Source organism: Cyprinus carpio, chromosome A21, assembly GCF_018340385.1.
Source record: "Cyprinus carpio isolate SPL01 chromosome A21, ASM1834038v1, whole genome shotgun sequence".
Lineage (NCBI taxonomy): Eukaryota > Metazoa > Chordata > Actinopteri > Cypriniformes > Cyprinidae > Cyprinus > Cyprinus carpio.
In genome coordinates this window covers 17,627,990-17,645,005 of record NC_056592.1, presented here as the reverse complement: position 1 = coordinate 17,645,005, position 17,016 = coordinate 17,627,990, and the positions used below count along the sequence as shown (strand labels likewise).

Here is a 17,016-nt window from a genome sequence, read left to right as displayed (position 1 = left end):
AAGTGGCACTTGCAATATACATGTATGTGGTGTATTTCAACTTGCCATATTTACTGCTTTTGATCCAGGTCCATATCCTATTGGACATTACATGTAATTATTTGAAAGATAAGTTGATCAGGTACAGTTTTAATAATATAGTTTTTATAATTCCTGTGTAAATGACCTACTGGTTTAAATTATCTCCAGCACCTGTTCCATAACCAGGCCCAAACCCTCCTCTGCTTCCTGCTCCAACAGCACTACCAGGAAGTCCTGGTCCTGCAAATCCAGACCCGGGACCTCCTACAGTCCCTGGACCATAACCACCAACTGGCCCTGCCCCTGTGCCAAGTCCAAGTCCTGGAGCACCTCCACTACCACCAGGACCTACATATGGATTAAAATGAATGAGGGGGATGAAAAAATGAGATGATGAACAAATTGGTTTAAAATATCCTACCATATTTTAGGGCCTTTGGTCCACCTGTTCCCCCAGCTCCACCAGTAACCCCTTTTTCAAAATGTATAGATAAAATATAATTTATAATTTGTATTTTTCTACATGGATACTAAACTTTGTAGATTATTTAACCTACCCCTACCATATTTGCGAGCTTTGGCCCCAGAGTATCCTAGAACATAAGAAATCAACATTAGAGAAATATAATTTAGCAATGGTTTAAGCTACAGTCCTGTACAGTTCTTTATATGAAACTTTAAACTTTTTATTTCCACAAAGTATTCAAATATGAGCACAGCAACAAACTTATAGCCCAGTTTATGTTTTTATGGGGACCTTCACTGATCTAAATCTTTACCTCTGTTTACCTGCTGATAAAAAAAAAATAATAATAAAAAATAAAAAAAACTTTTAGTCCAACAACTTCCAAGATGTCACCTCAAAAAGCATTGCCCAGGCCAATGTGGTCATGCATGAACACACTGGTGAGCTACAGAGAAAGTAGAGCAGAGTATCAAAAATACTGCTCAAGAATGTGTTGGGTTAGAGAAAACTACACTCCAAAGAAAAGTTTGTAAAAATAGGGTATAATGTTTATTCAAGTTGCCTTTATTTTTATAGCGCTTTATATAATAGAGATTGTTTCAAAGCAGCGTTGCAGTTTTAAATAGGAAAGTAACAGAATCAGTGATGGAAACTTCAAAAATGAGGCAAATCCAAATTCTGCTGTAAAGCAGCTGTAGCAAGACAATAGTGTCATTATTCAGCACCAGTCAGTTCAGTGATGGTAACTGTGTAAAGTTCATTCATTATGAAACAAGTTCAATTCAGCTATAAGCAGCTCTACTGAAGAGAGTGGTGTCCGTTATTCAGTTTGAGTCAGTTCAGTGTTGATTCAGTTCAGTTCAATAACAGTGTCAATGTTGCAAAATTCCTCAGTTTTGAACAAATTTGATGAGTCCAGTATTTGAAGTGATTTACCTCCAGGTCCAAATGGACTTCCAGAAACACTACCAGGTCCAAGGCCACCACCAGGTACAGCTCCTGGACCATAACCCACACCAGGGACACCTCCTTGTCCAGCCCCAATTCCTGGTATACCCAGGGGTGGTTTTAGGTGGTCAGGGGCCCCTAGGCTGCTCTTTGTGTGAGCCCCCCCCCCCCCCCAAAAAAAAAAAAATTATTTAGTGCCATAAATGACCATATGCAACTACAGGGAACTGGCATACACACACATTGAGACAGCCAACACTACAGTGTTTTCTTTACATTCCTTCAAGTGGTGGACCACAGCAGTAAGACAATTACCACCACATAGGTAAAATGAAAAATTGAACATTACAAACAAACCACAAATACAAACAAGGCCCAGTGCTTAGAATCAACCATTTAATTATGATCAAAAACACTGGCAGCACAACCAAAACTAACATAAACAGAGGTGTAAGTGGAAAGAATAGCAGATATTCTTATTTATTAAATACAGGCAATTGGTTGATAAAACATTGATCAAAATTAAGATCCAATTTATACAAAACGAAAATCTTTAAAAAAAAAAAAAGAGACTACAAAACAAAACTTAATGAAGTAGTCAAAATGTTTTACCCATGTCTCCAGACATATTGCGCATCTCATGATGTATCATATCTTTCTCATGCTGCATGCTCACTTTCATAATCAACATTGAATAAATTAAATTGGACAGTGTTATTCCTGCTTCCTGCTTGCCTTGCTGCTGTTTTTTGATCATAGCTCCGTGTAGCTTTGTTTTTCTGTAGAATCTTTATATTACTATCACTCTCTGTTGTTTAAAGTGATAAAATGTAACTTAATTCCCACCATATTTCTGATATTATCTATCAATCTAATCTGATTAATTTGATCTTTCACTTTTATTTTAAATCCGCGAGTGCAGTGCACCTGCATGGCGTTAGCACTAGTTAGCTTGTCATTAGCGTTTCCATTCATGCCTATCGCTGTTTTCTTTCCCCCTCTCCTCTCTCTCGCTACTCTCTCTCCGGTTTTTCACAAGTTCATCAAACAACTGTGGTAAGAATCTTTCATCAAGCACGGTGAGTAATGGCTTCTCCTGCTATTGTTATTTGCACTGCTTGCCACATGTATAGTTTATCTATCTCTGTCGGTGACGAGGGATTCACATGTGATAAATGCAGGGAAATAGTTAGGCTGACAGAGAAGATTTCAGAATTAGAGACACGCATCCAAACTTTAATTGAGGACAGTAAGAATGTCAATGCCACATGTATAGTTTATCTATCTCTGTCGGTGATGAGGGATTCACATGTGATAAATGCAGGGAAATAGTTAGGCTGACAGAGAAGATTTCAGAATTAGAGACACACATCCAAACTTTAATTGAGGACAGTAAGAATGTGAGGGCTCTAGATACAGCTTTGGATGAGTCTAGCTCAGTGAGTCCTGTACATTGTTCGATTACGGTAACAGGGCCTTTGCAGCAGGGCAGCTGGGTGACTGTGAGGCGGCATAGTCGTGGGTCTAAACACCACTCTTCTGTTCCGATCAAAATATTAAACAGGTGCTCCCCACTCAGTGATGCACCCACTGAGAAACCTGATGAAAGTGCTCTAGTTATTTGCGATTCTATTGTACGGAATGTGAAAATAGAGACACCAGCCACCATAGTCCAATGTTTACCGGGAGCCAGAGCGCCTGACATCTTAGCAAATTTAAAAGTGCTGGCTAATGCTAAACGTAAATACAGTAAGATTGTTATTCACGCCGGCGCTAATGATGTTCGACTTCGCCAGTCGGAGATCACTAAAAATAACATTAAAGAGGTGTGTGAACTTGCAAGCATGATGTCAGACACTGTAATATGCTCTGGTCCCCTCCCTGCTTATCGTGGTGATGAGATGCATAGCAGATTGTCATCACTCAATGGCTGGATGTCTAAGTGGTGCCCGCAGAATAACATAGGTTTCATAGACAATTGGACGAACTTTTGGGGAAGACCTGACCTGTTGAAAAGAGACGGTCTTCATCCCTCCTGGGGTGGTGCCGCTCTTCTCTCTAGAAATATGGCACATAGTCTTAGAGTTTGTACTTGACTAACTGGGGCCCAGGTCAGGAAGCAGACAGACTGGCTACACCGACCATCTGCTAGCCGCCTCCAGTCACAGAAGTCAGTTAATTCTCAGCACATAGAGACTCTTTCACCTAGATATCACACTATAGAGACTGAGTCTGTTCCCCGGGCTTGAAAATACAAAAAACATCCAAACCAATTTAAGAGCAACAATTTAATTGAGGTTCAACAAATAAAAAACATGTAATACGGATAAACAAATGATAAAGCTTGGCTTATTGAATATCAGGTCCCTTTCTACGAAAGCACTTTTTGTAAATAATATGATCACTGATCATAATCTAAATGCACTCTCCTTTGACAAAAACCTGGCTAAAACCTGATGATTACATTATTTTAAATGAGTCTACACCCCAAGATTACTGTTATAAACGTGAGCCATGTCCAAAAGGTAAAGGGGGAGGTGTTGCTTCAATTTATAACAATGTTTTCAGGATTTCTCAGAGGGCAGGCTTCAAGTATAACTCGTTTGAAGTATTGGTGCTTAATATAACATTATCCAGACAAACAAATGTTAATGATAAATCCCCTGTGATGTTTGTGCTGGCTACTGTATACAGGCCACCAGGGCACCATACAGACTTTATTAAAGAGTTTGCTAATTTTACATCCAAATTAGTGCTGGCTGCAGATAAAGTTTTAATTGTTGGTGATTTTAATATCCATGTTGATAATGAAAAAGATGCATTGGGATCAGCATTTATAGACATTCTGAACTCTATTGGGGTTAGACAACACTTCTCAGGACATACTCATTGTCGAAATCATACTCTAGATTTAATACTGTCACTTGGAATTGATGTTGATGGTGTTGAAATTATGCAGCCAAAATTTAGTTTTGTGCAAACTTCATATAGCTAAAACTGTAAATTCTACTTCTTGTTACAAGTATGGTAGAACCATCACTTCTACCACAAAAGACTGCTTTGTAAGTAATCTTCCTGATGTATCCCAATTCCTTAGCATATTCAAAACCTCAGAACAACTTGATTATGTAACAGAAACTATGGACTCTCTCTTTTCTAGCATTTTAAATACAGTTGCTCCTTTACGCTCAAGGAAGGTTAAGGAAAACAGTCTGACACCGTGGTATAATGAGCACACTCGCACCCTAAAGAGAGCAGCCTGGAAAATGGAGCACAGCTGGAGGAAAACAAAACTAGAGGTATTTCGTATTACTTGGAGGGAAAGTAACCCATCTTGCAGAAAAGCATTAAAAACTGCTAAATCTGATTACTTTTCGTCTCTTTTAGAAGAAAACAAACATAACCCCAGGTATTTATTCAATACAGTGGCTAAATTAACAAAAAATAAAGCATCAACAAGTGTTGACATTTCCCAACATCACAGCAGTAATGACTTTATGAACTACTTTACTTCTAAAGTCGATACTATTAGAGATAAAATTGTAACCATGCAGCCATCAGCTACAGTATCACATCAGACAGTGCACTATAGATCCCATGAGGAACAGTTTCACTCATTCTCTACTATAGGAGAGGAAGAAAATTATAAAAACTTTAAATAATCTAAACCAACAACATGTATGTTAGACCCTTTTCCATCTAAGCTCCTAAAAGAGGTGCTTCCAGAAGTCATAGATCCTCTTCTGACTATTATTAATTCCTCATTGTTATTAGGATATGTCCCCAAAACATTCAAACTGGCTGTTATTAAGCCTCTCATCAAAAAACCACAACTTGACCCCAAAGAACTAGTTAATTATAGACCGATCTCGAATCTCCTTTTTCTGTCCAAGATACTAGAAAAGCAACCTGTCCTCCAACTAATACGCTCGTATAGGTTGTTTGTCCAAATCCCTGAAATACGACCCATCAGAGCGTATACTACAATTGCGCCCCATCGGCAAAAGGTCGTTTTCATATTAATGTTTTGTACTCTTTTATTTGCACTGTGATTTGCGTTTCGTGTAGCTCGATTTATGTGAGGGTAAGGTTTAGGGGGTGGGGTTAGGTGTGGTCATTCGAACGAATAAGCCACCTAGTAATATATGTACGAATTACTGTGAGATCGGTGTAAAAATCCACACATTGCATTTAAATAAACGTGCGTTTTGATTGGTAATGACTGCTCTCCTTAGAGTTACAAATGACCTGCTCTTATCATCTGATCGTGGTTGTATCTCTCTATTAGTGCTATTGGATCTTAGTGCTGCGTTCGACACTATTGACCACACTATTCTTTTACATAGGCCAGAACACTTTGTTGGCATTAATGGAAGTGCATTAGCATGGTTTAAATCATACTTATATGACCGCCATCAATTCGTAGCAGTGAATGAAGAGGTATCATATCGTTCACAAGTGCAGTATGGAGTACCTCAAGGATCAGTTCATCTTCACGCTTTATATGTTACCCTTGGGAAATATCATCAGGAAACACGGTGTTAGCTTTCACTGTTATGCTGATGATACTCAGCTCTATATTAAAAACCGGACTACCAAAAAATACCAACTTCAAAAACCAAAAAAAACAAAAGTCAATATAAAAAACTGGATGACGAGTAATTTCTTACTGCTAAATTCTGAAAAAACAGAGGTGTTAATTATAGGACCTAAAAGCTCTGCATGTAATGACCTAGAACGCTGTCAAAGATTTGATGGCTGCTCTGTCAATTCTTCGTCATCAGTTAGGATCCTAGGTGTGCTATTTGATAGCAACCTTGCCTTAGAAAGCCACATTTCTAGCATTTGTAAAACTGCATTTTTCCATGTCAAAAATATATCTAAATTACGGCCTATGCTCTCAGTGTCAAATGCAGAAATGTTAATCCTAATGACTATTGTAATGCTCTATTGGGTGGTTGTTCTGCACGCTTAGTAAACAAACTCCAGTTAGTCCAAAATGCAGCAGCTAGAGTTCTTACTAGAACCAGGAAGTATGATCATATTAGCCCGGTCCTGTCAACACTGCACTGGCTCCCTATCAAACATCGTATAGATTTTAAAATCTTGCTTATTACTTATAAAGCCCTGAATGGTTTAGCACCTCAGTATTTGAATGAGCTCTTGTTACATTATAGTCCTCCACGTCCGCTGCGTACTCAAAACTCTGGCAATTTGATAATACCTAGAATATCAAAGTCAACTGCGTGTGGCAGATCCTTCTCCTATTTAGCGCCCAAACTCTGTAATAACCTACCTAACATTGTTCGGGAGGCAGACACACTCTTGCAGTTTAAATCTAGATTAAAGACCCATCTCTTTAACCTGGCTTACACATAACATACTAATACACTTCTAATATCCAAATCTGTTAAAGAATTTTTAGGTTGCACTAATTAGGTGAACCGGGAACACTTCCCATAACACCCAATGTACTTGCTACATCATTAGAAGAATGGCATCTATGCTCATATTAGTCTGTTTCTCTCTTATTCCGAGGTCACCATAGCCACCAGATCCAGTCTGTATCCAAGTCAGAGGGTCACTGCAGTCACCCGGATCCAGTATGTATCCAGCCCAGATGGTGGATCAGCACCTAGAAAGGACCTCTACAGCCCTGAAAGACAGCGGAGACCAGGACAACTATAGCCCCAGAGACAGATCCCCTGTAAAGACCTTGTCTCAGACGACCACCGGGACAAGACCATAGGAAACAGATGATTCTTCTGCACAATCTGACTTTGCTGCAGCCTGGAATTGAACTGCTGGTTTCGTCTGGTCAGAGGAGAACTGGCCCCCGACTGATCCTGGTTTCTCCCAAGGTTTTTTCTCCATTCTGTCACCGATGGAGTTTTGGTTCCTTGCCGCTGTCGCCTCTGGCTTGCTTAGTTGGGGACACTTCATTTACAGCGACATCGTTGACTTGATTGCAAATTATTGCACAGATACAATTTAAACTGAACTGAGCTGCATGATGACATCACTGAATTCAGTGATGAACTGACTTTAACTGTCATTTTGCATTATTGACACACTGTTTTCCTAATTAATGTTGTTCAGTTGCTTTGACACAATCTTTTTTTTTGTTTAAAGTGCTATATAAATAAAGGTGACTTGACTTGACTTAAAAAACGTAATGACGTCACAAATTTTCCAACCCAGCCCTCAGCCCTGTTGCAACCATCGTTGTTTAGGTACCTTAAACGCGCACGTACAGTCTCAGAGTCATCGCTGCAACCAGGAGATGAAGAGAGCTGAGATCCACATCACCTAGCACATCTTCGTCTCTGCCACCCCAGGGTGCTAACGCGACCAGTGCCGTTGCTAGGAGAGCGCCTCTGCCTCGCAAGTGGATGATAGCCCTGAAGACACCTAGCAATGGTATACCTTTAGTGGTAGTATACCTTTAGTTAAGTTATACCTTAAGAGTCTTCATAGCGCACTAAGAGACAGCGTTATCGGGAAACGCAGCCCAGGTATGATGGGTAATGGAGATTCCAAAGCGCTCTTCTTTGGTCAGAACCATGGAGAGCGATTGCGGATAGGTCCGTCCTATGCACCGAAACTTTTTACAATGCAACAAAATATTCAAAGATCAACAAAATATTAAAATCTATATTATGTATACTCACAGATAATTTAACAGTATATTAGTCAGTAATTTTTATTAGGTTAAACAGTGATTGGATAACATTTTAAATTTAACATTCACAATTTGTCTGGCCCATCCAAACTGGAAACTGGAATGATGCGCCGTGCCGTGCCTGGTTCGCGCTTAAGTAAAAAAAAAATGTCTGGCCAATCCGAGGCCCCCTGCACACGTGGGGCCCCTAGGCTGCAGCCTATGCAAGCCTGTGCATTAATCCATGCCAGGGTATACCCCCTGCCCCAACTATTCTGACACCAGTGCCTGGTAATACACCTGGAATACCTGCAGCTAATCCAGTGCCTGGGCCTAAAGCAGCACCTCCACCAAGCAGACCTAGAAAAATAAATATAATATTTAAGGTTGTAAGCTACAATAAAGTTTGGATGATAAATGGAATAAATAAAATCATAATTCATTTAACAGTGCAGTTTGTTGAAGGATTAAAGGTTGTTTTACCATATTTACGAGCTTTTGCCTCTGCATATCCTGCAAAGCATCAGAGTTTTTAATTAGTAAATATGACCTCACTTCATTAATGTAAACTTTTGTTTTATAATATGATTGTATGATTTGGTACCAATTCCAGAGCCGAGGAGTCCTCCAGCACCACTGCTAGGAAGACCACCAACTCCACCACCAGGTAGTCCACCAGTTCCTCCACCAGGTAATCCACCAAGTCCACCTCCAGGTAGCCCTCCAAGTCCGCCTCCAGGTTGTCCACCACTCCCAAGACCTACACCAGGTAGTCCACCAAGTCCAACACCAGACACACCAGCTGCTCCACCTGGCAATCCTCCAGTACCTAAAGTCCCACCAGGACGTCCAAGATGGGCTACAAAGGATTTATCAGTGAATATCAATGTCTTACATTTCTTAAGGTTCTGTTACTGTGACTAGAATTTCACAAATTATATATGAAATAAAATCATAAAATCTGAGCACAGTGATAAATGACACTGTGATTTTATGTAAAAAATTATTAGGATTGCATTTGGTTTGTGGGACATTAGTTGAGGAACCCAGATGTTGGGTATACAACATATAATAAATCATAAAGAGGCATGTTAAAGGAGTATTTCACTTTCAGAATGAATTCTGTCATCGTTTACTCACCCCACACCTTTTTCAAACATGTAGGAGTTTCTTTCTTCTGTTGAACACAAAAGAGGATATTTTGAAAAATGTTGGGATCTGAACAGTTGAAAAGCACCATTGACTTCCATAGTATTAATTTTTTTTTCTACTTTGGAAATAATTTTTCAGAATATCTTCTTTTGTGTTTAACAGAAGAAAGAAACTCATACAGGTTTAGAACAAGTGGTGAGTGAGTAAATGATGACAGAATTTTTATTCTGAAAGTGAACTACTCCTTTAAAATTATAAAAGTTTAAAAGTAATTTAAAAAGAGCCAAACTGAAATTTTGACGAAACTCAGCCTTATGATCAGGATTGGAAATATGAAAAAATCCCTGTTCAAACACACTTTCCTGCAATTGTCAAGTAATCCTCAGCACCTTGGTTTTGGTGTGTTTGATTAGGGTTGGAGCTAAGGTACTGTAACTCTCCAGGAGCAGGGTTGGCTACCCCTGTGCTAGAGCAAAAATGTGTATTTATGGACACAGTGAAGACTATTATAATGACATTACTGATGATTTGCCGTTACCAAAATGTATTTCATTGTAAAATGCAAAATGTAAAGTCGTACCATATTTTCTTGCTTTGGCTGCAGCATATCCTAAAATATGGCAGAAAAGTAGATAATCGTGCTGTTAATGATAATAACTTTCAACAACAATACAAGGTAATTTTCAAATAAATTTTTCTGGATACCTTCAGGACCAAGTCCAGGGATTCCACCAGTGCCAAGGCCACCAATTCCCAAACCAGAACCAGGAAGTCCTGCAGTTCCAAGACCACCCAAACCAGAACCAGGAAGTCCACCAGTTCCAAGACCACCCACTCCCAAACCAGAACCAGGAAGTCCACCAGTTCCAAGACCACCCACTCCAGAACCAGGAAGTCCACCAGTTCCTATCCCTGAAACTAGAAAAAAAAATTATTACAGAGAAATAAAGATGAACCTCTGTTTTTATATATGCTGCATGATAAACGTCAATCCAGAAAAATAAGCTTTTTTCATGTTTAATTTGTCTTTTTCTGCTTTAACTGATTTTTTACAAGGCTTAATATTAAAGATTTGGATTCCCCCTGATATCTACTGTCATTTCTTTACACCTATCATTTTTCCATGAAAGAGACAGTTGTCAGCCAGGTAATTGTATATGACATGAATCTGTAAGTTTTCTTACCATACTTTCGAGCTTTTGCCCCAGTTCCTAATGAGAGACAATCCATGGATATTATAAGACGAGTAAATTTCAGTGTTTTTAGATAATCCCTAAATATTTCTCAGTTTGTAATAAATTTACCCCCAGGATAGGTACCACCAGCTCCTGGATAAAGGACACCAGGAGTTGCACCGCCAGCTCCAGGAATTACTCCAACACCTGGTATTACAGCTGTACCTGGAACAGCTCCTATTACTGGCACACCTCCTGCTCCAGGTATGCCATTTATGCCTGGCACACCACCCGCACCAGGTATGCCACCCATACTTGGAACACCAAATGCACCTGGTATACCTCCTAAACCAACCCCACCACTGAGACCAGGAACACCACCAGCCCCTGCAAGGAGAGTCAGCAATATCAATGTTCCTAAGAAAGTCTTAAATTCTTTTCTGCATGACTTACCATACTTGTCAGCTTTAGCCTGAGATTTTGCCATGCTTATATCTTAAATGAAGTACATTTCCATAAATACTCTAAAACTCTAAACTCATACAGTAAATAAATTGATTTTAAATAATGAGAAGCTAATTTAATTGGCTGACAAGTATAATTTATATATAAGTTGATCTAAAATGTTAACAAAAATGGATAAAAATATACTACCTCCAGACCTTTGTGATATAAGAGGATATCTTATATCACCAAAGGAGAACACGCCTGGTATTTGTTGACCAAATCCATCGCGGCCTCCTGCAAAAGAAAAGACAAATAAGCTCTGTTAGAAGTAGTTTTGATACATTTTATTGAAAGAATTGTTCTCTCAGTAATTTATTTTACCATTAGCTCCAAGTGCACCTTGACCAAGCAGCCCTATAAACAATAAAATAGAAGACAAAGCTTCAGAAAACATTTTAATTGCTGGATAAAGCTATCAATTATAAAACTATAAACCACATAAAGCTTACCAGTTTGAGATCCCGTTGCTACACCTGGCAGAATGCCTCTACCGCCAAAACCTACATATAAAAACAAATATGTAAATGTCATATGTGTATGAATATTCTAGAAACAGTGGAAAATCTTATCTTATAACTGTCATATTTCTAATATTTCAGTCACTCACCTTGTCCAGGAACTATACCCCCTTGGTATAGCCCAGGAATCCCAACACCTTGTTTGTTTGCAGAAAGAGAAAATATAAAATAATGCTTTCTTGTCAAAGATTTGATAAAACTATTCCAACAAAAGGGGAGCTCCATCAATAGACAGAGTTACCTGGCACTGGTGCCTTCCCAGTCTTTCCGACTTTGCCCCCAGTGCCTGTCCCAATTCCTGGTAAACCTGTTTGTGGGAGAAAAGGTGCTGGAAGCCATAACAAATTGAAAAGTTGCAAAGGTGAAAAGTTGCAAGCAACTGCAAACAGCAGTAGCTTAAGATTTATGGCCCTCAAAACCTACCTCCACCAGGTGCAACTCCTGCTCCTACAATTCCAGTTCCAGTACCGCCAGTTCCAATTCCTACACCTCCAGGCCCAACTCCAGCTCCACCTGGTCCAATTCCTGTGCCACCTGGTCCAATTCCTACACCTCCAGGCAGAACTCCCACGCCACCAGGTCCAAGTCCTGTGCCACCTGGACCAGTTCCTGCACCTCCAGGTCCAATTCCTATTACACAAGGATCAAATACAACATGCTTTAGTGCAGTTTAAATTTTTTCCCCCTTTTTTTTCTTTTTGTAAAAAAGTGTTTTTCTATTATTTAAAATAGTGACAATTTAATAAAGATTTGTTTCATTCCACAAGTTACAAAGTAATCAAATATCACACCTTTATTTAAGTCAATGCCCATGTCCATAGATCTAGCTTTACCTGGTTTTGGCGGTTTCTGACCAGTTGTTCCAGCTCCAGGATAAAGACCTCCAGGCCCACCAAATCCACTATAGCTACCTAAAAACAAATTCCATTTTTAAAGCAGCAGATAATATTCCTTTTTAATTTAACCCCCTCAAAATATGATGACTTTCCACTGGTCATCTTTAAATTTATCCCTTTTTTTTGTTTATGTTATTATTTCATGTCTACAGCATATGAGGAAATGTAGTATATTCTTACCACCTGATGGGTAGCCTGTTCCAGCACCTCCAGGTGTAAGAGGAATAGCACCTGCTCCAAGACTTCCTGTTCCAAATGGTCCACCACCAAAACCCCAAGACCCACCATAACCTAAATTTAGACCACCTGAGCTTAATGCATTTTGAAACGCTTTTTGACTGATATAGCTATAAGAATTAATTAGAAATAGTGATGCATATTAGAACAAAACCAAATATATTAAGGATTAAGCTTTTAAATATCCACATATAATTGCTAATATTTAGTTTTATTAACTTTCTAACCTCTTCCAGCACCTACTGGACCAACTGCATCAGGGCCAAACCCTCCCACACCAGTGCCCAAACCTGACAAAAACAATATAGAATTCTCTGTTGTAAGAAACATTACTATAAAAGATTGCTTAAATTTGAAACTTAATTTTTGAGTTTCTCTGCTAGTTTCTCTACCTTGTCCAGGTCCCCTTGTGCCAATGCCACTAGCTCCAGGACCAACACCAAAGCCACCAGGTACTAAACCTCCAAAGCCACCAAGACCACCACTACCACCAAGACCTCCAGTTCCAAGAGTGCCTGGAATACCCCCATAACCTGTTTGTGTAAAGCAAGACTCATGCAAACCTTAATCAAACCAGTACATTATTTGCTTAACTAAACGTATGTAGTTGAAATTGCAGGTGTATTTGAACACTTTATTGAATGCAGTTTTCTCCCACTCACCTAGTTTAGGAGGTTTGCCACCAGCACCTACAGACAGAAAAAAAGTGACATAAAAAGTGCTTGAGATTTCAGTCTATTAACCATTTAAATCTCTACCACCCTACCAACAAAAGTGAAGTTTCCAGTATTTATTCTACAATCCCTAGCAAAGACTAGCAGAACCTTATAGGGAACAGTTCAGATAAGTTTGATTGTTTATTAGTAATATTACATTCTGTGAAATATTACCTGCTCCAAGGCCTCCAGCACCAATCCCTCCAGGACCGACACTTCCTGGTCCAATGCCACCAGGTCCTATTCCTCCCGGTCCAATGCCTCCTGGACCAATGCCAAAAGGACCAACTCCTCCAGGTGCAAGTGATCCAGGACCAACACCTGTACCACCTGGTCCGATTCCTGGTAGACCTCCATATCCTCCTGTGTTGACACAATGAATTTCTCATCTGATGTAAAGGCAATGTCTCTGCCAATCTTTATTATTAAAATCGATCCCAACTTTTAGCATGCATTACATCGCACCTGTTTTAGGTGGCTTGATGATTGACCCTGTGAAAAAGATCAAATTCATAAATTCAAATTCATTGTGGCTCAATAGCATGCCCCTAAATAGTTAGATATGTTAATTACAAAATATTAATTAAGTTAATTACATTTTATGGTACATTATAGTACCATTATATATAATGGAAAATTCATCAACCTGTTCCAAGGCCTCCGGTGCCTAATCCACCAGTACCAAGTCCCCCTGTACCAAGCCCTCCACCACCAGGTCCAATTCCTCCAAGACCTCCAGCACCAGGCCAAACTCCTCCAAGGCCTCCATCACCCAGTCTAATACCTTGCCCCCCAGGACCACCACCTTCATAACCTGTTCCAAGTTGGACAAGTAAATATTAATTTAATCAAACTTAAAATTAATAATTAAGAGACATTTAGCCACTTACCTCCTGTCTTTCCTGGTTTGAAAGCAGGTATTTCACCGACAATACAATATTTTTTATTAGTTGCTAATTTATTAAGGATTGTTATAGAACTGATATGGAAGCTAAGGACACTAATTACACATGAAATGTTTAAGAATAAATGTAAACTCTCACCAGTTCCAGGTCTTATGCCAGTTCCTGGTCCTATTCCAAGACCACCAGGACCAGCACCTGGACCTAATCTTGTTCCAACTCCTCCAGAACTAACTCCTGGCCCAACACTTCTGATACCAGCACCAAATCCACCTCCTGGACCTGTTCCAGCACCAAGTCCAGCTCCAGTTCCAAGACCACCCCCTAATCCAGCTCCAGTTCCTCCCCCTGCACCAGCTGGTATATAGATTCCTGAGAAAGAAAGGGAACATTAGTAAATTCCTTATGTCCTGTGCAAGAAAGTGTGCAGGATAAAGAAATAAGGAAACAAATTGATATGAGGAGAATAAAGAGAATATTTTCTAAAACGTCATTACATTACCCAACCTGCAAACAGCACCGAATGCATTACCACATGAGTTTCTGTGTCCTCTTGCCTTAATGTTTAATGTGGAGGCACAGAGGAACAGAGAATGGTTGTGATTCATATGAAGAACAACATCCTACACTTGACCTTTTACAAGAGCTTAGAACTAGTCTGTTCTACAAACCCACTGAGAAAAGCTTGTAGGTTGTTAATATATGATATATGATCTGGATTAGAACTTCTCAGATCTTTCCTTATGCCTGAATAAAAAATGAGAAGTGGAAACCATATCCATAAACATAAACAGTGACTAAGTCAATCCTTTTGTAAGTAAATCCTTACAAAAAAAATTACATTTTTACAAATTAAAAATCCACCTGGATTTATGGAATACTATTTGTGATTACATCAAATTAAACTTAAAATTACATTGAAAACTTAAACCAAATGCAAATGCATCATGTTTCACTGATATGTTACATACTTCACTAATATTTAGTTTTATCCAAAAATAAAAAAGTAATATAAAATACTATAGTTTTTAAGTATTAAGATTTAAAGATCATGCAGGAACAATACCTGATTCAAATTTCATTGACACAGTAAACCATGCTGCAACAATGCACCACAGCATTTCGTCAGTACAGCACTTTTAATTCAACTTGCTTACTTTTTTTATTCATCCATGCTTTACCTGTATCTAGAACATTCAGAATATAGACACTAAGCGCATACACTGTCAGCAGTGTTCTACTAATTTTAAAAGAGTGTGATGCTATTGCCAAAACTGCAATACACCTGTAATGCAATAAGAAAGAAAAAGCCAAATGAGTTTGGAGAGACCTTACCTCCTTGAAGGCAGGGTTTACACAGAACCAGCAGGAGAAATCCATGCAAGAGCAGAGGTACCTTACTCCAGGCCATCCTGCTCTGTAATATCCCTCTCCACTCCCAAACTGTGGGTTTTATCCCCCAAAAGCAAATCATTGCACACCCATGTCATGAACAAGAAGGATAAGGGGTGGGGGGTCAGTGTAAAAGAGAAAAAAAAGAAAGTAAGGATGGAGGAACACTACGTTATAAGGGAAACTAGCACACTTGGGTCTTGTACATTACGTTTTTTTTTTTTATCCTAACCCAACCCCTAACCCCCTAAATGACTAGTGTTAGTGCATTTATTTGGGTCACCTCTGCCAACATGAGTCAAAGCATTGGCCAAAAAATAAAGACAGATATTTGGGATAGGGAGAGAGGGAAAATCTCTCTCTCTCTCTTAACATCTACCTCACCAAGAGAAACGTCTGCCAGATATTCTCATGGAGAGTTTTTCTTTATTATCCAATCAAAAGCAGTAAGAAATCACTCCAGCTAAGGTTATTACAATATATATTGTTTCAAGCTATGGGGGTGTAAATAACATTTAAGGACCAGACCCTTCATTCAATCATTCAAAAAGGAAGAATGCTCACCTCTGAGGTTTAAAGTCATTTGGCCAGGCTCCAGGGATCACTATTGTTATAAATGCATGAGTCCCAGAAGAACACATGAAATCATGTATGTAATGGAAAAAAACACTGCATGGGTGTGTGTTGGAACACATTATTGAAGGCTGACAACACAGATTTTAATAACCCCTGTAGCCTCAAAACCTTTAGATCCAACTGGAATGTTGATGGCTAAATCATGAAGACTTTTGAAATAATGGTGCATCCTTAACGGTTCAGTGTGACCTCTGAGAATAGAGGCTTACAAGAGGGACCGATACATAAATGGCCTTTTCATAATTAAGTTGTTTCTCTCCTTAATAGGCAATTTATTGTAATGTAATTCAAACTTTAAACAATCTTTTAGGCTGAATGACATCCAGAAGATTTGACAATAGAAGTATGAGTCACACATTACACTAAAGCTGCTGTAAATGTCATTCACTAGCTTAAAATCTTTCTGAATCTTGACAGTCACTAATTATAATTGATTTTTTTTTCATGTTTTATGATATTGTTTCTTCTCCAAAGGTATCACTCCATATGGTCACTTGCTCTCGTGGGTTGTTACCTGTATGCAACTGCCCATTGGATTGTTATATTCTTGCGTATTATACATACATTATGGCAGTTTGTGTCAAGATTTTGTAAAGAAACCAAGGGGGTCTCCTGAAAAGGTACCATATTCCCCACCCCCCACCCCTTGCTGAGTTTTAAACCCAGATTGTCTAGCACTCCTTGTTTGGTCTGGAGGAATTTTTCCAAAAAGTCTGCGTTCAAGCACTAGTTGTGTTTCAAGCTATTGGCAAGAAATAAGATTAGGTCATTCCTCTACTGATAGACTCT

At 39.1% G+C, this 17,016-nt stretch overlaps 1 protein-coding gene across 5 annotated transcripts; it reads right to left on the bottom strand.

Moving 5' to 3' along the window:
* Positions 1 to 229: 229 nt before the first annotated feature.
* Positions 230 to 15,721, bottom strand: LOC109075272 (elastin-like). 5 transcript variants are annotated; one of them, XM_042711131.1, is made up of 28 exons: positions 15,535 to 15,721; positions 14,341 to 14,571; positions 14,188 to 14,199; positions 13,944 to 14,111; positions 13,763 to 13,789; positions 13,472 to 13,660; positions 13,244 to 13,270; positions 12,974 to 13,114; positions 12,809 to 12,871; positions 12,525 to 12,635; positions 12,282 to 12,359; positions 11,872 to 12,078; positions 11,690 to 11,776; positions 11,538 to 11,585; positions 11,380 to 11,430; positions 11,252 to 11,284; positions 11,078 to 11,164; positions 10,553 to 10,810; positions 10,433 to 10,459; positions 9,954 to 10,166; positions 9,829 to 9,858; positions 8,701 to 8,955; positions 8,580 to 8,609; positions 8,406 to 8,456; positions 7,673 to 7,846; positions 585 to 614; positions 443 to 493; positions 230 to 369 (listed from the first exon to the last, which is right to left on the bottom strand). In XM_042711131.1, exons 1-25 carry the CDS (start codon positions 15,671 to 15,673, stop codon positions 7,674 to 7,676), a joined length of 2,736 nt encoding a protein of 911 aa, XP_042567065.1. In that variant the 5' UTR covers positions 15,674 to 15,721; the 3' UTR covers positions 230 to 369; positions 443 to 493; positions 585 to 614; position 7,673. The 5 variants fall into 5 exon arrangements, with proteins under 5 accessions (XP_042567065.1, XP_042567068.1, XP_042567067.1 ...); XM_042711134.1 differs by having other exon boundaries at positions 11,690 to 11,755; XM_042711133.1 differs by lacking the exon at positions 14,188 to 14,199.
* Positions 15,722 to 17,016: the final 1,295 nt, after the last annotated feature.

What these genes read in the sequence shown, in the direction of transcription:
- LOC109075272 (XM_042711131.1), bottom strand. Translation starts at nt 15,673, where the DNA reads ATGATTTGCTTTTGGGGGATAAAACCCACAGTTTGGGAGTGGAGAGGG. An exon ending in AGGTGCACTTGGAGCTAATG is followed by an intron (nt 11,165 to 11,251) that starts GTAAAATAAATT and finishes TTTCTTTTGCAG; the next exon opens with GAGGCCGCGATGGATTTGGT. An exon ending in CCCTGGACTTGGTCCTGAAG is followed by an intron (nt 9,859 to 9,953) that starts GTATCCAGAAAA and finishes GCCATATTTTAG; the next exon opens with GATATGCTGCAGCCAAAGCA.